The sequence below is a fragment of the Lepidochelys olivacea genome, assembly GCF_965140295.1.
Source record: "Lepidochelys olivacea isolate rLepOli2 genome assembly, chromosome: 10".
NCBI lineage: Eukaryota > Metazoa > Chordata > Testudines > Cheloniidae > Lepidochelys > Lepidochelys olivacea.
Window position 1 is genome coordinate 28,800,579 of NC_140420.1, and position 22,635 is coordinate 28,823,213.

Below are 22,635 nucleotides of genomic sequence, written 5' to 3' on the forward strand. Positions count from 1 at the left end.
GCGCCGGGACACTTCATTTACTTAGGGTATGTCTACACTACGGAATAAGGTCGAATTTATAGAAGTCGGTTTTTTAGAAATCGGTTTTATATATTCGAGTGTGTGTGTCCCCACAGAAAATGCTCTAAGTAGACGTGGTATGGCATTGCTACACAGTAGCAGCAACCCCTTGCCTTGTGGCAGCAGACGGTACAGTACGACTGGTAGCCGTCATCGTCATGTCCGAGGTGCTCCTGGCCACGTCGGCTGGGAGTGCCTGGGCAGACATGGGCGCAGGGACTAAATTTGGAGTGTCTTGACCAGGTCATTCTCTTTAGTCCTGCAGTCAATCCTATTGAACCGTCTTATGGTGAGCGGGCAGGCGATACGGACTGCTAGCAGTGGTACTGTACCATCTTCTGCCAGGCAGGCAAGAGATGAGGATGGCTAGCAGTCGTAGTGTACCATCTTCTGCCGAGCAGCCATGAGATGTGGATGGCATGCAGTCCTTCTGCACCGTCTGCTGCCAGCCAAAGATGTAAAAGATAGATGGAGTGGATCAAAATAAGAAATAGACCAGATTTGTTTTGTACTCATTTGCCTCCTCCCCTGTCTAGGGGACTCATTCCTCTAGGTCACACTGCAGTCACTCACAGAGAAGGTGCAGCGAGGTAAATCTAGCCATGTATCAATCAGAAGCCAGGCTAACCTCCTTGTTCCAATAGGAACAATAACTTAGGTGCACCATTTCTTATTGGAACCCTCCGTGAAGTCCTGCCTGAAATACTCCTTGATGTAAAGACACCCCCTTTGTTGATTTTAGCTCCCTGAAGCCAACCCTGTAAGCCGTGTCGTCAGTCGCCCCTCCCTCCGTCAGAGCAACGGCAGACAATCGTTCCGCGCCTTTTTTCTGTGCGGACGCCATACCAAGGCAAGCATGGAGGCCGCTCAGCTCACTTTGGCAATTAGGAGCACATTAAACACCACACGCATTATCCAGCAGTATATGCAGCACCCGAACCTGGCAAAGCGATACCGGGCGAGGAGGCGACGTCAGCGCGGTCACGTGAGTGATCAGGACATGGACACAGATTTCTCTGAAAGCATGGGCCCTGCCAATGCATGCATCATGGTGCTAATGGGGCAGGGTCATGCGGTGGAACGCCGATTCTGGGCTCGGGAAACAAGCACAGACTGGTGGGACCGCATAGTGTTGCAGGTCTGGGACGATTCCCAGTGGCTGCGAAACTTTCGCATGTGTAAGGGCACTTTCATGGAACTTTGTGACTTGCTTTCCCCTGCCCTGAGGCGCATGAATACCAAGATGAGAGCAGCCCTCACAGTTGAGAAGCTAGTGGCAATAGCCCTGTGGAAGCTTGCAACGCCAGACAGCTACCCGTCAGTTGGGAATCAATTTGGAGTGGGCAAATCTACTGTGGGGGCTGCTGTGATGCAAGTAGCCCACACAATCAAAGATCTTCTGATATCAAGGGTAGTGACCCTGGGAAATGTACAGGTCATAGTGGATGGCTTTGCTGCAATGGGATTCCCTAACTGTGGTGGGGCTAGAGACGGAACCCATATCCCTATCTTGGCACCGGAGCACCAAGCCGCCGAGTACATAAACCGCAAGGGGTACTTTTCGATAGTGCTGCAAGCTCTGGTGGATCACAAGGGACATTTCACCAACATCAACGTGGGATGGCCGGGAAAGGTGCATGATGCTCGCATCTTCAGGAACTCTGGTCTGTTTCAAAAGCTGCAGGAAGGGACTTTATTCCCAGACCAGAAAATAACTGTTGGGGATGTTGAAATGCCTATATGTATCCTTGGGGACCCAGCCTACCCCTTAATGCCATGGCTCATGAAGCCGTACACAGGCAGCCTGGACAGTAGTCAGGAGCTGTTCAACTACAGGCTGAGCAAGTGCAGAATGGTGGTAGAATGTGCATTTGGACGTTTAAAGGCGCGCTGGCGCAGTTTACTGACTCGCTTAGACCTCAGCGAAACCAATATTCCCACTGTTATTACTGCTTGCTGTGTGCTCCACAATATCTGTGAGAGTAAGGGGGAGACGTTTATGGCGGGGTGGGAGGTTGAGGCGGGGTCCATGCTGGTTATGTGCAGCCAGACAGCAGGGCAGTTAGAAGAGCACAGGAGGGCGCGGTACGCATCAGAGAAGCTTTGAAAACCAGTTTCATGACTGGCCAGGCTACGGTGTGAAAGTTCTGTTTGTTTCTCCTTGATGAAACCCCCCGCCCCTTGGTTCACTCTACTTCCCTGTAAGCTAACCACCCGCCCCTCCTTCCTTCAATCACCGCTTGCGGAGGCAATAAAGTCATTGTTGCTTCACATTCATGCATTCTTTATTCATTCATCACACAAATAGGGGGATGACTACCAAGGTAGCCCAGGAGGGGTGGTGGAGGAGGGAAGGAAAATGCCACACAGCACTTTAAGCACAGCACTTTAAAAGTTTACAACTTTAAAATTTATTGAATGACAGCCTTCTTTTTTTGGGGCAATCCTCTGTGGTGGAGTGGCTGGTTGGCCGGAGGCCCCCCCACCGCGTTCTTGGGCGTCTGGGTGTGGAGGCTATGGAACTTGGGGAGGAGGGTGGTTGGTTACAGAGGGGCTGCAGTGGCAGTCTGTGCTCCAGCTGCCTTTGCTGCAGCTCAACCATACACTGGAGCATACTGGTTTGGTCCTGCAGCAGCCTCAGCATTGAATCCTGCCTCCTCTCATCATGCTGCCACCACATTTGAGCTTCAGCCCTGTCTTCAGCCCGCCACTTACTCTCTTCAGCCCGCCACCTCTCCTCCCGGTCATTTTGTGCTTTCCTGCACTCTGACATTATTTGCCTCCATGCATTCGTCTGTGCTCTGTCAGTGTGGGAGGACAGCATGAGCTCGGAGAACATTTCATCGCGAGTGCGTTTTTTTTTCTTTCTAAGCTTCACTAGCCTCTGGGAAGGAGAAGATCCTGTGATCATTGAAACACATGCAGCTGGTGGAGAAAAAAAAAGGGACAGCGGTATTTAAAAAGACACATTTTATAAAACAGTGGCTACACACTTTCAGGGTAAACCTTGCTGTTAACATTACATACATAGCACATTTCGTTACAAGGTCGCATTTTGCCTCCTCCCACCGCGTGACTACCCCCTCAACCTTCCCCCCTCCCTGTGGCTAACAGCGGGGAACATTTCTGTTTAGCCACAGGCAAACAGCCCAACAGGAATGGGCTCCTCTGAGTGTCCCCTGAAGAAAAGCACTCTATTTCAACCAGGTGACCATGAATGATATCTCACTCTCCGGAGGATAACATAGAGAGATAAAGAATGGATGTTGTTTGAATGCCAGCAAACATACACTGCAATGCTTTGTTCTACAATGATTCCCGAGTACGTGTTACTGGCCTGGAGTGGTAAAGTGCCCTACCATGAAGGACGAAATAAGGCTGCCCTCCCCAGAAACCTTTTGCTAAGGCTTTAGGACTACATCTAGGAGAACCGCAAATGCCAGGGCAAAGTAATCCTTTCACATGCTTGCTTTTAAACCATATATAGTATTTTAAAAGGTACACTCACCAGAGGTCCCTTCTCCGCCTGCTGGGTCCAGGAGGCAGCCTTGGGTGGGTCCGGGGGGTACTGGCTCCAGGTCTAGGGTGAGAAACAGTTCCTGGCTGTCGGGAAAACCGGTTTCTCCGCTTGCTTGCTGTGAGCTATCTACAACCTCCTCCTCCTCCTCATCTTCTTCGTCCCCAAAACCTGCTTCCATATTGCCTCCATCTCCATTGAAGGAGTCAAACAACACGGCTGAGGTAGTGGTGGCTGAACCCCCTAAAATGGCATGCAGCTCATCATAGAAGCGGCATGTTTGGTGCTCTGACCCAGAGCGGCTGTTCGCCTCTCTGGTTTTCTGGTTGGCTTGCCTCAGCTCCTTCAGTTTCACGCGGCACTGCTTCGGGTCCCTGTTATGGCCTCTGTCCTTCATGCCCTGGGAGATTTTCACAAAGGTTTTGGCATTTCGAAAACTGGAACGGAGTTCTGATAGCACGGATTCCTCTCCCCAAACAGCGATCAGATCCCGTACCTCCCGTTCGGTCCATGCTGGAGCTCTTTTGCGATTCTGGGACTCCATCATGGTCACCTGTGCTGATGAGCTCTGCATGGTCACCTGCAGCTTTCCACGCTGGCCAAACAGGAAATGAGATTCAAAAGTTCGCGGTTCTTTTCCTGTCTACCTGGCCAGTGCATCTGAGTTGAGAGTGCTGTCCAGAGCGGTCATAATGGAGCACTCTGGGATAGCTCCCAGAGGCCAATACCATCGAATTGTGTCCACAGTACCCCAAATTCGAGCCGGCAACGTCGATTTAAGCGCTAATCCACTTGTCAGGGGTGGAGTAAGGAAATCGATTTTAAGAGCCCTTTAAGTCAAAGTAAAGGGCTTTATTGTGTGGACGGGTGCAGGTTTACATTGATTTAATGCTGCTAAATTCGACCTAAAGTCCTAGTGTAGACCAGGGCTTAGGTTTACCTCCGTCCCTGCAGACTCTCAAGGTAAACAAACCATCTCGACCTGCCAGCACTTATTCTGATGGCCCGGGAGCCAAAGTTTGCTGACCCCTGAATTATAGGGTCGGTTTATGAATGGGTCATAAAAATTTTCCATTTTTACTTCTCCATCTTGGGGGGAGGGGTTTACTTATAAACAAACCGGCTTATGATCGAGTACATACGGTACATCTTTTAGACTCGTATTTTCCATGCTTGGTTTCTGCCAGAGGCTGGTAGTTTTTATTTTCTTTTAATACACAAGATTGAACCCTTTAAAGCTGTTTTTGAATTATGGGAGTATGGGGAAAAATACACTTTCCCCATTGTTAGTTCTAACTACACTTCAATTTCCAAGCAAAAATGATTGGAGTTTGAAAACAGAAACTCAGTACAGACAAACCCTACACAAGGATTATTGTACATACTTGCCTAGGCTTAGGGAAAAATTAAAATAAAGAGATTGGAAAAAAATCAATTGTTTTGGGATCACCTGCTAGGATTTTATCAGAGCTTAGTCAAGGCCCTAGTGTCTCTTTGTACTCTAAGGTCCCAATCCTGCAAATATACATGCACAAAACTTTACTACTGTGAGTAACCCACTGATTGTTATTGGGGTAGTCATGTAGCAAAGTAAAGCATGACTAAGGAACACATTCTGCAGACACTGAAGCACATCGTAGTTTTTACTCACATCAGACATCATACTGAAGATGATAGAACTACTCACATGAGCATGTTATTCATATGTTTTAGCTGTGTCAGTCCTACACTACATGTTTTTCTCTGAAAACAATTATAGACATTGGGATAATTTTCATGAAAGAATCTAAGACTGAGATTTTTCAAAGGTGTTTAGCAGATGTGTCCACCCACTTCACACTGATTTTAGGAAATTATGAGACTAAATTTCTGAGCCTAAATTTCCAACTGAAATACACACAGAAGAAAATTTCAAAAACTGCATTAACATCAAAGACAGAAGAAAATTCTGGAGATTTAAAAATCTCTCACGAATCTTACACTTTTGAGGTCATCTATTTTTTAATTTAAGCTGCTTCTGTAAAATTCTCCAAATTCTCACTCTACATTAAAAGTAATTTTTTCTAGCTTTCTCCATTGACACAAAGATCACCATGTAAACCAATGTACTAGTACTCTGTTTAAACCAGCCTTTTACAAAATGGCCTCCTGCCAAACAGCAGCAGAAAAGGGGAAAAAGAGATCAGATGAACACTTGTAAAAAGTTGCACCTTAGAGCAATTTGACTTTCTTAGGTAAAAACTTAAGTCAGAGCACCATCCTGTATCCTGTGCTTAGGGGCCATTTTGGATGGAGTTCAGGCTCATTATGGAGAACACATCCTTTGATTCCAAGGGGAAAGGTGAAAACTGCTCACTTAGAAATCAACCTCCTGCTGGATGGAATTACTAGGATGATAGCCCCAAAAGAGGCTGTTCACACCCATGCCTCCATGAGGCTTAAATGGTCATTAATAAAGAGAATAGTAATCAGTGGCTGAAAGGGGGTAAGAAAATACCTAGGGGCTGTAGCCAGATCCTATAATGAATGCTAGTTGGTATTCAACTAATGAGAGGAGTGTCCCAAGGTTCTTGTTCCTGATCAGACACAACAGAGTCAAAATTGAGAAGTTTAATATCTTGTATGGCAAGGGCACCTGCACAGAGAGCAAAACACAACTGCAACCACCTTTATTAAAACAATTAATAGAGACAAGAAAACTCCAAACCACACAAACAAATAGTAATAATAGAGTGTTGGAGAAATCTTAAAGGTTTTATTCCTTGCATAGCATATGCTCATAGACTTATATACTCACACCCCTTTCTTGGAGATATGGTGGTAAGAGACAAAGCGGCAAAGGATCACCACTGTCTATGGTAAGTGAAATGGGTCCGATGGTCCAGATCCCCAATGCCTGATTATAACACTAAAATATTGAAGGGAGGAGGGGTAGCTAGCTTTTTCATTTGGGTTCTTGCTTATATAGGACCTGGGACTCACCATGAATATTCATACAAACACCCAGCCTCCTCCGTCCATATCCAACTTCCTCACCCTCATAATACTGGGATGCCTTTCCCTGATAGGCTAGCGTATTAATCCCTATTGACTCATTATCATATTGCTAAAGCAAATTTGTGGTTAGACATCTACCAGCAATCCTATCCTAAAATATCCAAGCTTAGTATCAGTTCAGTATTCCTGTGGTTGCCTAGTCTCATTTTATGCCAACTTTTCTCTCATGCAGGTTTTTCCAAGTTCCCCAAAATCTAGGATGACCGTTGGGTCACTTCATCTGTGCTAAAGATCATAGGCTATGTTTCACTTACGCTAACTTGCTTACGCCAATGCTTTACAGGATGCAGGCCTGGAGGTTCCATGTGTTACTGCTAAGTAAAAACAGGCTAAGCTGGTCTTAAGGGCTACAGGGCTCATCTAACATCCACTTAGGACAAAGGACTGCAAAAGAGAAACCATTAATTGCTATTGAGTGATATAGCAATTACAAACAAATATAGACCATTTAAAACAATATTTCTCACATGTATATCATCTAAAATTTGAAATAATTCAATCAATATCAATTATATTTATATAGTCTCCGTATCTATCAGGGCACTTAGTAATAAGTGATTATACACATACATACCCCTCAAATTTATAAAGCACTGCTATATTTCATCAAACTCTATATGAGATTAAATAGAAAGTTTCTTGACATTTCTGTAGAGTAAATGATTCAACAATTTGCTCATAAAAATAAATAAACTTCCTTAAGAGGTTTATTGTTGGTCTATTTTGACCTCTGTAGTACAAAATAAACTCCAAGTGAAGCTGTATCAGTAATAATATCAATCAAGTTATGCAAATGAAGGTTTTATATAATGGTTTAATAGCCAATATCTGACAGGAAAGAGTGCATCTTTTTATTAGCCATTAAAATAAATGCATACTACGTTACTTGAATCAGACTGGTTGCTTATAAGTCAATTTTCTCCCAAGTGCACTCCTTGAATATTATTTTCTTGATAGCATCAATAATTAGAGATTTGATCAGTCTTCTATAAAACTTGCTTCATTTAAGGAGCAGAATTTAAAGTATCCAACATTATCAGTGGGCAAGAATAAACTAAATTTCAAACAAACACAACCTGCACCTTGAGAATCTCTCCCTTAAAACAAGCTAATCCTATGAAACTGACTATTAATCATATCTTTATTTAGGTTTAATTTATATTTAAGCAATTATTTTTCTTGGTGCTTCTCATCCTCACTGTTACACAGAATTTGTAACAACTGTCTCTTCTGCAGGAATCTGTGGTTTCTTTACAGCTGCCTGTTATATCACTGGTGGCAAGGCTGTTAAGACAGTTTGTCTCAAAATGTACAGGATCCTCACACAAAGCAGATTTTACTGCCTGGAATCTAAAATTCAGGGGACCAGAAAATATAAAAGTTTGACAGCAAGCTCTCTTGATAAGACTCCCCTATCAGGGGTCAGGAGGAATAGTTTGGTTTTGATACCTGAGTGGCTGAGCAGTTGACCTACATGCCACATCCTGACCCACAGCACTTGTAAAAAAGATAGTAAAAAATCTTTAACCTGGTATAGTGAAGCAGCTTGCATTAGAGCATGTGGACTGTGCAGATCTAAAATCAGTAGTACACAGCAATTTGATCAGAGCATGATTTGGAGAGAATGTCAAACCAATCCTTTCCTAGTATAGCCAATCTATTTTATTTTTATTTCACTGGGTCATTTAGCCATGTGAGACACCACTTGTGATATGGTGAAAATCAAAAGTTTCTCTCACACTGACTTTTCTTCTTCTGCAGATGTGCTCGTAAAGCTTTGTTCCTCAGGGGCCTGGCAAAGCAAGTATCATCTTAACAGGGAAGGAGAAGAAAAGCAGGAGAAGAAAAGGCTCCTTGATTCTAGGTACCCAGACCAAAGAGGATATGTCCAAGGTTGAAATACAGTATATGCTAATAGGAGCCAACTAACATGCTGGTCTCAGATCTCCTTCATCTAACAAGCATTTGGCCAACTGCTCCTTGAGAGTGCAGTTAAAACATGTTAGCATACCATCTGTTAAGGGATGGTACAGTGATCTTTGTGTCCTGCTTTATACTCAGGGAAGAACAGGACTCTTTAATCAATCTCATTGAAATTGCCTTTTATGATTATGTCATGACTCAGGTAGGTCATGGCCATAGACATCCCTTTATTAATGCATTAGCAGATGTAAATGCTTGTTGATTCTGTAAAGGATACAGGTTTATGTAGTTAGTGAAAATATCCAGAATCATGAAAACAGAATGGCTGTCACTAGGAGTAAGAGGTAGCTTACATAGCTGCTGGTGGACTTCTGAAAAGGTTGGGAGTCAATAGTTTTGAGATGTGCAAGTGATCCAGAACACAGACTGAAGTAAATTTAACCCACTGGCATCACAAGTTCTCTCAGCAAGAGAGAACCTCACTTATTGTTTCACATATTTTGTATTAACTTTGAGCCAGTTAGGGTGTTATATAGATTGTATGAAATGAAACATTCTGTATCTCATATTAATATAAATTGATATTTCCTAACTGTTTTCCATCCAACCATCTCTGAATGTGTGTTTGCAAACTGTCATCCCATTTAACTTTTTACCTCCACTGTCCCACATGCTTCATAAGCATAAAGTAAAGTCAATTATATAAATTATGGCATATCTTATGGGACTGCTATAAATTTCCAAAGGGCATTGTGCTTACTGATTGCTTGTAGGATGTGCAGGAAATCCACAATGTGCATAGAACACAGGCCTGAATACACACTGACCTGTTCCAAATTGTTATTAATTAAGGCAAACAAAACATTTAAATTAATTGGATTTCTACGTCCATCATGAATAATGGTAGCGGGTCCTACTAGTTTTAGAGTAAGACATTTACTTTCATAAACTATTAGTAAAAGTTATACAGTGCCTGAAAAACAATACTGTATCTTTGCTAAGGGAAACATTCACCCCTACGCCAAGTCAAGACCCGTTAAAGATGAGAAGAGATCAACTTGAGGACAATTAAGCTTCAGTTAGCTTTGAGCTCTGCTGCTAGTACTTTACTGATGACATTTAATGTTCAATGTGTTACCAGCCAGCAGTGTGTGTGAAATTCTATATTGGTTTTCATTTGTTAACAGCCAAAATAAATAATAATAATTATTATTTTGTTTAAACAGAGAAACATGAGAGAAAGTTTGGCCTTGTCGCTAAAGCAATGGCTTTGGACTCCAAAGATGTGGATTCAATTCCCAGCTCTGTCACACATTCCCTCTGTGACACTGGTCAAACCATTTAATTTCTTCGGTACTTAGGAGAGTAGATCTCACTGAAACTCAGTGGGACTTAGATTAATACATGCCTAGGCTAACCTCTAGAAATTAGACTTAAGCGCTCAGCATTGCAATGCCTAACTGATTTAGAAGCTTAACTCATTTCTAAAGGGATTTAGACACTTAGACATCTAAATTCCATTGACTGTCAATGGGCTTTAGACTCCCAAATGCCTTAATCCTTTTTGAAAATGAGATTTAGGTTTCTAAATCAATTAGGCACATGTAGGCTCAATCACATTATTCTCTATAAAGGGCAACGGGTGGCTACAGTAACAGGGGATGCTCAGAGAGATAAGAAACTACTAGGAATGAGCAGGCTCCAGCCAAGACTCTTGGGACAGAGACTCCAGCCAGGTATGGCCTGTGAGTGGCTTCCTGAAGCACAAAAGGTCCCAGGCAGCAAAGCCTGGGAGAAGGGTGATCAGAGACTACAGCAGAGACTCTTGGTATATGGAACTGAGGCTACAGGCAGTAAAGGTCTGGGAGTGACCCAACAAGAAGGTAAAACAAATGGATTTTGTTTTGGAAATTTAAATTTTACTCTTGCATTTATTTTATCCAAATAAACCCAGATCTCAAGAAAGCCTGTTATGAATCGGGGGGAAAAGGGGATGTGTGGAGTTTAAGAAGCTCCTTGAGGGGAGAACTGAGGAAGGTTGCCTGTAGCATGACCTCCAGCTACAAGGAGCACTCAGGAGGCAAATGAACTGAATCAACTTACTTTGCTTTTAGTTCAATGATAGACCATCAATTTGAGGATGAGCTCTACAACAGATTTACATATGGGTCCTGAGATGACTTAGGAGTCTGATCCTGGAACCAGAGATCTGCCCCCAGTAGGTACAGACAGTTCCTGGCGGATCAGCTGCCTGCTGGGAGAAAGTTCGTCCTTTCTCTCTCTCTTTCCAGCTTTGAAGGCAATACGCTTCTCCTCGAAGCTGGCCACAGCCTGATGGAGGATGTGGTGCTACTGACATCGGTTGGTGGCTTGCTCCTCCCAGGTTGTGATGTCCACATCAGTTATCTTGAAATATGCTTTCAGTGTGACTTTGTAGTGTTTCCTCTGACCACCACGGGATCTCTGATCATGGGTTAGCCGAGAGTAAAAGGCTTGTTTTGGGAGGTGAGAGTCTGGCATCTGCAATATCCAGCCCAGCAGAGTTGGTGTGTGAGCATCATTGCTTCAATGCTGGTGACACTGGCTTCACCAAGGATGTTGGCATTAGAGTGGCGATCTTCGCACTTGGTGCTAAGGATATTCCGTAGGCATCATTGGTGGTACCTCTCCAGAATCTTGAGGTGCTGTCTCTAGGTCACCCAGGTTTTGCATCCATAAAGGAGTGTCAGAATAACAATTGTCTTATAGACCTGGATCTTGGTGTCCTTCTGTAGGTCACAGAAGGACCTACGGAAGGACACCAAAACAGTTGAGCACTTCTGCTACCTCAGGAGCCAGCTTTCTCAAAATGCAAAAATTGACAATGAGATCCAGCACAGGATCCAGTGCACAAGTGCTTCCTTTGGGAAACTGCTCCGACACATTTTGATGGATTTTATATTATATACCTTAATATAGTGGGGATCAGAAATGCACATGCAGGGATACGTGCTCTCTAGTACATAAAAAATGTCTACACAAAGTACTGTAAATTTGATAACACACCAATAAAGCCATTTACTGCAATATGGTTGGCAAAACCATGTACCACAGCACAATGCATTCTGGAGATGCAGAAAACCTGATAAAGGGAAGCACATTGGTCTTCTCTCTTTGAAAACATCTCTAATCATTTTATAGACAGGGAATATAATTTTAGTGTTGTGTTTCAATGCTGTAAAAACCTAGAAAAGTAACTAGACAGACTCCCTCATCCCCCTAGTTTCTATAGTATTTACTGGAATGATAACAGAGATTTGTTCCACAGAGCCTTTGTTGAAATTTCTTTCTTAAGTTTATGTCACTTGCATAAGAATAATTGGCTTTAGGTGAGTGAAGGGTATAGGGGCAAAATTTTACCCTTCCAACCTGAAATCAAGATGATGCAGTAGCAGCAGCATATAATCCCTCCCTGCCTATTGATATTCCCACATTGAGAGTTGTGAGAGTAGTAATTGCTCTTCCCCTTCATTTACATGAAGGATTACAGTCATTGTACATTGCACAACTCACCTTCTCTAATGAGTGACCTATGAGGATCCAGTCAATAGAGCCCTCAGCTGCTTGTGCATATTGAGCATATAAACATCCCGGCATGTCTTAACTGTCCCTGAGTTCCCTAGAAAGTGTTAATGGGGATCTTAAATTGATGTGGAGGAACTTTTGTGGACTTCCAACACTTGAGCGAATTTCAGCTTAAGACAAAGAGAAGAGAAAGGATGTTCTTGGAGTTAAAGCACTGGACTGCAACTCTATATCCAGCCCTGCTACAGACTTCCTCTGTGACCTTGGGCAAGTCACTATAAATTTGTCTATGCTTTAGTTTCCTCTTTTGTAAAATAGAGATAATAGTACTTCCTTTGTCTGTCTAGTTTGTCATCTCTTTGGAACTGTCTCTTACCATCCTTGGTAGCACCATGTTCAATGGGATCCATGTTTTTTCTGGAAACTCTAGGTACTATTGTAATACTAACAGAAGTCCCAGAAGCTAGATATTACCATATGTTATCACCTACATTAATCTGCTGTGTGACTGCATTGCAGAATTAGGACTTAAAAACAGGGATTTTACTACATTTGAACTCTGTAATTTATATGTGTCTGTAAAATTGAAGTAGACAAAAATACTTCATAATAACTATCCATAGAAAATATTAAGTTGAAATGAATAAATTGCTTCAAAAATATGCAACACAAGCTCTACTGGTAGCATTATGCCCATTCTTTTGATCCTTCAAGCAAAAATTAATGTCATTACAGACAACTCTATTCTTGTGAGTAACTCTGAGCTTCATTCGTATTGATAGTTTAAGATCCTATTCTAAATAATGGAACAGGACAAACCATTTTATAATCAGTAATGTACTACATGTGTATACCATGTCACGGGTGAATAGGGCATAACGCCCAGCCATATGGTGTATTTAGGAGCCAACTCATCTACATAGTCTGTTACCAGGCAACATGCTGGACTTTGGTCTCAGCTCAATAAAAAAAAAAAAGACCCCTTAGCCCAAGTAATTGATTGATATTCATTGTGCTGGTGAGATTATGCTCACAAGGGAAAATAATACCATTCTGATCACAGAGATCTGGCTTCATTAAACATTCCCAAAATTCCAACTGAGTTTTCTTTATTCTTTATTGTTGTACACTATAAATCTCTGTTAGCACGTTGAAGGGGGATTAGTATTTTTTTCTAAAACTGCATTTGTAAATATTGACATATTATATCCATGGACAAATTAATGTCAGCTTCCTCACAACATTCCGCTAATTATCTCTGGGACCACTGTCTCCCATAGGTTAGAAACTTCAGCCTCCTTCTTGCATTTGTACGAGAATTTTTCTAGCAGAAACTGTCAATAGTGTCAAATCCAGCTCAGAGCTGTTGGACTGTTGTGTGATAGAAACAACTGTTCATGACAGACAAAAAGCTAAAAGCAAGAAGCACATTTAGAACAACTAAATTGATTCAAACCTGGCCTCAAGATGAGCAGCCGTTGCTTCATCCACTAAGTCATTCAGGTTTCCTGAAATATTGAAATACGACTTCAAAGACATTATGGGGAAGATTTTCCATGTGGTGCACAAGGGAATTAGGAATGAAATGCCTTTTATTACTAAAAAGGGCTGTATGCCTAATCCCCTGAATGACATAAAATTTAGTAGAGCCACTCAGCTACCAATACTGATATATCTGAAACCTAAAGAAGAATTTGGTCTGTTCTCCTTTCAGTGCACAAGTGTAACTCCTCTTTACTTAAGGGGAACTACACACACCAATTGAGGGCAAAACTGCTTACTTGTTTTCTGTTAATTCAGCTCAATTTAGAATGTGTTCCCCAGAACCATATGCAGTGTATCCTTGACCAGCGGTCTGGAAGAAAAGGGCTTCTTCCCCGCCATAAGGGCTTACTCTGCAATTGGAGAAGAAGAGGAGGGAGGAAGGAAGGATAGGGTTTACCTGGAGAGAGCAAGGTGGAACTGGAAGCAGCTGGACCTGGGGAGATGGGGAAGGCACTGATCTTCCAGGTGACGGGAGGCACGTGGTACTTATACCATAGGCAGTTCTGGAAAAGTCCTCTCTCACTAGGATTGCGCTAGCAATACCCAGTTCTCCACACAGGGAATCAAAATAGAACCAAGTTTCTTCATGATCCACTGTGAGCATTATGCTAGCCACTTTTTTTCCTTGGGAGCTGGCAAGGGATTTTTCCCTCACCACCAGACTAACCAAGGTGGGGTAGGTTTTTTTGCCTCCCCCACAGTGAGGTGGGCAGACAGATTAGGTTAACATGTCACAATTTAGTAACTAAAAATTGTGGCAGATGTCTATCCAACAGAGATATTCATTATGGAAAGAATACAGTGATTAGACAAGAAAGACTGGAAGAGGATTCAGAGGTAAACATCCCTTAGGGAAGCTGGGGGCAGGGGGGCACAGGACTTCTAACAATAGGGAGCCAACACCCCACTCCTTTTCAGTGCCCCTTATACAAGGGGAGGGCAACGCAGCAGGGTCCCAGCAACGGGCTGGCTGGGACCAGGGTGGGAAGGGAGATGTCTGACAGGAGCCCTGCTGCTGGAAATGCCTGAGGACACAGTGACCTGCATTATGCAACCTAATAAAATCACATCCGTTGCCTCCTGCCTTTCTTCCAGACAGTGGCTCTTGCAGCCTTCAATATGGAGCTGCTTCTGCAGCATCTTAATAACATTTAACATTCATTACACATGACGAAGACACCAAGTTGTGGGATTATTTTTTAAGTAGGAGATGATGCACTAAAATAATTGCAAAAAAGAAAAGAGATATCACATTATAAAAGAAATCAAAAGATCTACCTTGACTCATTTCCTAAAATTACTTTTTCTATTACATATTAGTATTTATTATTTACTAGTGAGGTATAATAAATTCCTTTCTCGTAAAACAAATCCTCAGCAGACATGGTTCACTAAGCACAGTTAGCATCTATGTTCAAGATAAAACAAGATATTTCAAGTGAAAAAAAGAATCCTAAACATGAAAATAATCAATGATTTAGAAGAGAGAATCACCATGCTTGTGCCGAATTATTACAGTTAATTTTTAGGTCAGGAAAAAGTAAAAAATAATGAACACCAGAACACTTTTATATATGCCCTAAAAGCCAGGGGGGCTTAATTCCTCATATTTGCATTATATGAACACCTGTACAACAAAAGTAAAAAGGAATTGGTCCTAGATGTCTTAAGGGGAAAAAGTGGCTGAACTGAATAATGTATACACAAAAGCATTTCTTTATGCTTTTGAAGTATCATCCAAAGGTAGAAAAAATAAGACACAGTGACATAACCTTAATGTGTGAAATGAAAATAAAAGAGAGAATATATATTGTTTTAACCTGTGGCCAGGCACGGGAAAAATAATTGATTAAATAAGTCAGTTGCACATGATTCCACTATTTGTTATGGATTGCACTCTACTCTATGCCTTGTACTTCTGTTCTGCATGTCTCAAGATGCACTATTAGCTAGAACAAAATGTGAAGACCAAAGCCTTTTCTGATTCTTTATGATTGCAGACCTGAAATCTCAATCCTGCTCTAGGGCCTAAACAATATAAGTACAGGGAGAAAAACAAAACAAACAGTGGTACTTACAGAAAGAAGGCTTCGCTCATGAAAACTGAAGGCACCACTTGCATAGGGCTTCTGTGTGATTTCCTAAGAGAAACAAAATATATTTATTGGGAAGAAGAAATTAGTTTGAGATTTTGTGTGTTTTTTTAACCCTCTCCCCTTTTTTACATTGTCTTTCAAAATAGCTCAATAATCTTAAGGACTGCACAACCACAAAATGGTTTCTTTGATCCAAAAATATTTTAAGAGAGTATATTTATTTTCCAGGAAAATGAGGGAGGGAGGAGAGTATAATTTAATGCACAAAGTACATTTTATATTACATTTATTTATTTCTCTCTGCTATTTGATAATGAAGTCGTATATGCAAAAAGGCTGTATAATCTTAAAACAATTTTAAAATTCACAATAAAAGAACAAAATCAATAACACATAATTTGAACTTTGGTACTTTTTCATGTGAGCAATAAGGAAAGGCAGTGTGTGCACTGTTGTGCTGTAACTGCTTCCTTTAGTGTACTGCAAAGCACAAGACAGAACTATGATTACGACCTAACAATGCCTGACAAGTGTTTTATTGTGATTATAAAAGGGATTTGGGTTAGGGGGAGCGGGGGGAATGGCAGACATGCTTTGAAACTTATTTAAAGCCTGCATTCTAAGTTAGCTTTACGATTTTATCTACTCTGTGTGGTTACTGTACATAATCACATAGCTATAACTCAAACATTGTGATAGTTCAATTTCCTGGTGTAATTTTATAACATATATATATTTTCTTCATGTAAACATTTTAAAATGACAATTAACTTTTTCTATACTTTTTCAGTTGTACAACTCAAGAATTTTTGTGAAAGAAAAATGAATATAAATAAAGAGAAGAACAAAGCTCTGGATCAGAGGACAACTGAAGCGTTCCTTGCTTATACATAGCTATACATTAAAATAGGGTGACAGTCTACCCCATGCCACCTTTTTATTGATGGGAATGTGGTGGCAGTTAATATTTTACTGAATCATTCATTGTATTCCAGCAGTTATAACATGCTCAGCCATGCTTTTCATGACAAAAGTGCGTCCCTATATATAGTTTTCATTTCCATATGCAATCTGTATTATGTGCTCTCTAAAATTAGTATTCTTATAAACACAAGCACTATATGCATTTTGAATCTATAGCAAATCTATATATCACACACATACTTTGTATGTGAAATCAAATGTAAAGATTGTTCATTCCCCAAACCATTCAAAATACCATAAGTGAATGCAGTGCATAGCTTCCCATAAACATTATTCCTTTCAGACAGAGTTTCCCTGTTTTTGTTTGTTTGTTTTTAAGATGAGAATTCTGTAATCCTTGTCTAGGGGTATCCTTCCATCCTATGTTCTTCCTCTTAACACTCTTGTAACCACACACCCGTGTTAAAATAGTTACATTATACTGATCGTAGCTAAACATACCTCACCATATGCTACCCACACCGTAGGGAAACAGAGAATTCCTCAAAAGTTTGCTGATCTAAAGCCAGTACACCATAAAAGATCCTCAGTCTTGTTTTCCAAGAGGACATGGAAGAGACATGGCATACTTGTAGGAAAGTATAAGAGCCACATGGAGGAGGCAGTGTTTCCATTGATCTCTACTAATTATGCTGCTCAAAACTGAAGTTCTCCCTGGCCATGGAGTTGGTCACAATGCAGAGAGAAGCACCCAAAGAGTCTGCAAGGACAGCTCTTCATCCACGGTGACATGGAAATTGCATACTATTTTGAAACAACAAGCATAGCTGATCTGCATAATACAATCTAGCTAGTGACCACCTCATGCAATTTTTCAAGGCTACCACAGAAAATTATCCAGGTGCTTTGGTAATATTGCATGAATAACCTATCATATATAATTACATTGTGCATTTCAAGATCTCAAATGAACAAAGATATAAATGTATACTTTGTAAACTATGCTTTATTTACCATTCAATTATTCAGTATAGTATGTAACCACAAGTAAACCACCTCTTAGTCACATAATTGCTCTGTTTAGTAGCATGAATTACATCAAGGAGCATGCTTTTATTTTGTGAACAAATCTATTTTCTAGCAGCATCTGGCTGCGAGTCTTTGCACAAAAAATTAATCAGCATGTATCATGAAGCCAGGTCACATTATTTGTCTGTAGGGATATATCAAACCACACCCCCAAACTTATTAGGAACTTCTATGAAGATGAAAAGAGCAGTATTTGAGGAAACTCAAAATATACTGGCATTTGGTTTTGTGTTTTATTTTTCATTGCATCAGGAACCATATCAGGGGACAAAACAATAAGCAGAATGTCTTGATTTGCAATTCCCACCATTCAGGAACACAAGCATTATAATTATGGGAAACTGGATTGGACCCAGCATTGCAGTATCTGGGAGCACTGTACATGGCTTAAATAGTGGCAACCCACCCCCAACCAATTCCCATGTATAAGAAATTCATAATCTGCAACTTCTCCTCATAGCCCCCAGCCGTAACACCTTAAAAGGGAAAGCAGGGAGGACATTCAGCATAAACTACTAGATGATAGAAGAAACCAGCCAGCGCGTAAAGAAACGTTTGGTCAAATAGACAAGTTTTAAAGCATTTTTGCAATGGGGCAACTTCTGGGCTGTGGTGAATTTCTGAGGATGTCAAGAGGTAAGGACATACTACTGAGGTTGCCCTGGCCTCAACTCCCTTGGGGCAGTTGCCTTAGGCATTCCACACAAGCACAGATTGTACTGCAGCAAGAGTCCGTCTAGGTCATTTACAGCTTGGTACATAATCACCAGCACCTTGAAATTTCATGACCTTGCATTATTTTGGCAACTTAAGTGGTTCCCTTAGGAACTATAAAAAGGCCAGAGTAAACATAGAAATGAATACAAACACGAATACGAGAAGCACAAATACTAACATGGGCTCACACATCTGGTGCTTTGCATCTTCTCCTAAGCGCAGATATAAACGATTGAGTCTGGTTTTAATTTTAGTTCACTTCTAAAATGCAATTAGACAATGTTGTCTGTTGCTGTAAGTTAAAAGTCATACCCTTCAGAGAGCAGCCAAACACAGCAAGCAGTGAGCTTTCCCATCATTATACTCCTAACAATATTACTCCTATTTTGAGGCTTTTTGTTTGGTCTCAGTTTAATTTCCTGTCAGCCTTACAAGCAATTTCTAATGTTTGGGCTGTAGGATATGCTCTGATTAAAAATAATCTTCCCAATTACTGCCTGGCATGAGTCTACTGCCACATGCACTCTGCCACTGGCCTCTGAATTTCTGTCAGCAGTAATTGTGTCTGTAGCTCCTAACTGTAAATGAAAACCCAGGGGGCATATTTGGGTTCCAGTTTCCTGTGCCTACCCATATCTTTTAATTTTCATTGTCTGTCAAAAGGAGATGTTCATATGTACTAAAAGGAAATCCTTAGAACATCAGGGCAAAGGAAATAAGTGCAACAGGAACATGAAAAATTCTGTTCGAACACAGTGCAGATAACTGGATGCTTACAGAGTGCACTGGTGCATTTTATTATAGTTAGCAGATATAGAATGAAACATTGAGTCAAAATTCTAAGATACATTTTTTCATCATTAAAATTATACCATAAATTTAAAGTATCAACCCGGGTGACTGAAGCATGGAGACCAGACTTAGGGCTGCCCCACCCAGAGTAACCTGGGAGTGCAGCAAGTTACCACCCAGGGTCCATGAGGGGGCACTATTAAGAGACAAGCCACCACAGGAACTTGAACCATAGGGGCCATGACCCAAACTAAAGGGGCAATAGTAGGAAGTAGCCCAGGGCAGCGAACATTGACTCCCTACTGGGAGGTTCCATACTCAGGGGTGACTTACCCAGGGCCCTGGGCTGGGACCTAGTGTAGTGGGAGGGCTCTCCCTCTCCACCCTGTCACCTTAAAGACCGAAGCTCCTCAACCATAAAAGCAGGGGAAGGAAGCCAGGTGCTCCACCCACTAGGCCAACCAACCCTCCAATCCCCTCTCCCCATTACAGGGCAATTCTCAAAAGCAGAAAAATCTAGGAAAGAATGAATCAGTGAATAAAATTGGACTCAGGAGAACTGAGGAAAGCAGAAACCAAACATATAGGAAGTATTTTTTTTAAAAAAAAAAGAACCCTTCTGTAAAAGGGAAAGGGCAGTAGAGCAGCCAAGAATGTAGACGGTTAATATCTTTCAGAAGCAATTTTCTGTGAAGCTTGAAGGATTGCACATTCAGTTGGGAAAAGTAAGCTTTTGTTTCAAATGTGAAATGGGGCCCAGTGCATACTGAGTTCTGGGCTTATGGTTTTTCTTTCATGCAGGTATTAACTGAAACATTCAATTTGTAAAGTCCATCAGTGAGTCCCAGCAGAATTGCTGCTACACCTGTCAGCACCACCACTTATCTCCAAAAGCAGTGGCTGTGATGATGGATTAGAGGACCTGGGAACAAACAGGAAGTAAATGAGCTGGATGTGGAGGAATAATAGGGGCTCCAATAGTAAAGGGAGAATAGGGTCCAAGAAAGACCCAGGCATCTAAGCAAGACCTTCTCTAAATGCATCTGAAACTGAAAAAAGGTGCTCTTGCTCATAGCTCTTACTTGTAAGATTAAGCTCTAGTTTTAGTCTTCTCCCAATAGGTTTGCTCATCATGTTAGAATCTTCTGATCAGGAGGCTCATATTTATGGGTAAGGCAGAATTGACCGGTGGTTAGACAATGGGACTGGCAGTCATGGCCCTTAGAATTTTCTTGATTCTGCTGCTGACTTGCTGTATGACCTTAGGCAAAGCACTTATATTTAAATTGTCCTCCTGACCCTGACAAATTCTGAGAGAAAAACATACCTTTATTTTCTCTGTGCTTATGCGCCATAATTTTGTGCAGCTTTTAGATATCATAGTGATGAGCAACTGATAAAAACCTAAAGATCTCTGAGCTGCAATTTCCCATCTGTATAATGGGGATAAAAACCTCCAGCTTTGTAGTGTCCTCGGATCACAAGAATAAGGGTGAAAAGTAGGGTTGTCAAGTGATTAAAAAAATTAATCACGATTAATCATGCTGTTAAAGAAAAATAGAATACCATTTATTTATTTATTGGATGTTTCCTACATTTTCAAATATATTGATTTCAATTAGCACACAGCATACAAAGTGTATCGTGCTCACTTTATTTTTGGTTACAAATGTTTGCACTATAAAAAAGATAAAAGAAATGGTGTTTTTCAATTTTCAAGTATTGTAATGCAACCTCTTTATCATGAATGTTGAACTTACAAATGTAGAATTACGTACAAAAATAACTTGTATTCAAAAACAAAACAATGTAAAACTGTACAGCCTACAAGTCCACACAGTCCTACTTCTTGTTCAGCCAATTGCTCGAACAAACAAGTGTGTTCTCATTTGCAGGAGATAATGCTGCCCACTTCTTATTTACAATGTCACCTGAAAGTCAGAACAGTCATTTGCATGGCACAGTTATAGCTGGCGTCACAAAATATTTACGTGCCAGATACGCTAAAGATTCATATGTCCCTTCACACTTCAATCACCATTCAACAGGACATGTCTCCATGCTGATGATGGGTTCTGCTCGATAATGATCCAAATCAGTATGGACAGCCACATATTCATTTTCATCATTTGGGTCAGATGCCACCAGCAGACAGTTGATTTTCTTTCTTCGTGGTTTGGGTTCGTAGTTTGCGCATCGGAGTGTTGCTCTTTTAAGACTTCTGAAAGCATGTTCCAAACGTCATCCCTCTCAGAATTTGGAAAGCACTTCAGATTCTTAAATGTTGGGTCAAGTGCTGTAGCTATCTTTATAAATCTCACACTGGTACCTTCCTTGCATTTTGTCAAATCTAGAGTGAAAGTGTTCTCAAAACAAATAACATGTGCTGGGTCATCATCTGAGATTGCTATAACATGAAATATATGGTACAATGCGAATAAAACAGAGCAGGAGACAGACAGTTCTCCTCCCAAGGCCACACATTTCATTAACACATTATTTTTTAATGAGCATCATCAGCATGGAAGCATGTCCTCTGGAATGGTGGCCGAAGCATGAAGGGGCATGCAAATGTTTAGAATATCAGGCATATAAATACCTTGCAATGCCGGCTACAAAAGGGACATGTGAACGCCTGTTCTCACTTTCAGGTGACGTTGTAAATAAGAAGCGGGCAGCATTATCTCCCATAAATGTAAAGGAAATTGTTTGTCTTAGCAATTGGCTGAACAAGAAGTAGGACTGAGTGGATTTGTAAGCTCTAAAGTTTTACATTGTTCTGGTTTTGAGTGCAGTTATGTAACAAAAAATCTACATTTGTAAGTTGCACTTTCATGATAAAAAGAATGCACTACAGTACTTGTATGAGGTGAATTGAAAATACTATTTCTTTTATCATTTTTAAAGTGCAACTATTTGTAATAAAAGTAAAATATAAAGTGAGCACTGTACACTTTATATTCTATGTTGTAATTGAAATAAATATATTTGAAAATATAGAAAAAACATCCAAAATATTTAATAAATTTCAATTGGCATTCTATTAACAGTGCAATTAATCATGATTAATTTTTTTAATCACAATTAATATTTTTTAGTTAATCACGTGAGTTAACTGATTAAGCGACAGCCCTAGTGAAAAGCATTATTTTGTATACAGTATAGCCTTTCAACAAAAGGATCCCATTTCTTCCCATAAAGAGTCCTGCAGTGCAGTACTATCCTTCAGTCAGAAGGGCAGAATTAGACTCTGAAATCCTCTAAATATACTTCTTGATCCATATGTGTACTAACAAAATCACTTCATCTTCCACATCCTCCTTGAGCCAAGAATATCACCCTCACAACATC

At 40.9% G+C, this 22,635-nt stretch overlaps 1 protein-coding gene across 17 annotated transcripts in view; it reads right to left on the reverse strand.

The window, feature by feature from the left end:
• The window catches only part of RBFOX1 (RNA binding fox-1 homolog 1), a 2,420,635-nt gene that overhangs the window by 1,285,701 nt on the left and 1,112,299 nt on the right, over window positions 1-22,635 (reverse strand). For all 17 annotated transcript variants that reach the window (XM_084641955.1, XM_084641975.1, XM_084641956.1 and 14 more), the window contains one exon: window positions 15,745-15,807. In XM_084641955.1, coding sequence (XP_084498081.1) covers window positions 15,745-15,807 — 63 coding nt within the window. The remainder of the gene's footprint in view (window positions 1-15,744; window positions 15,808-22,635) is intronic.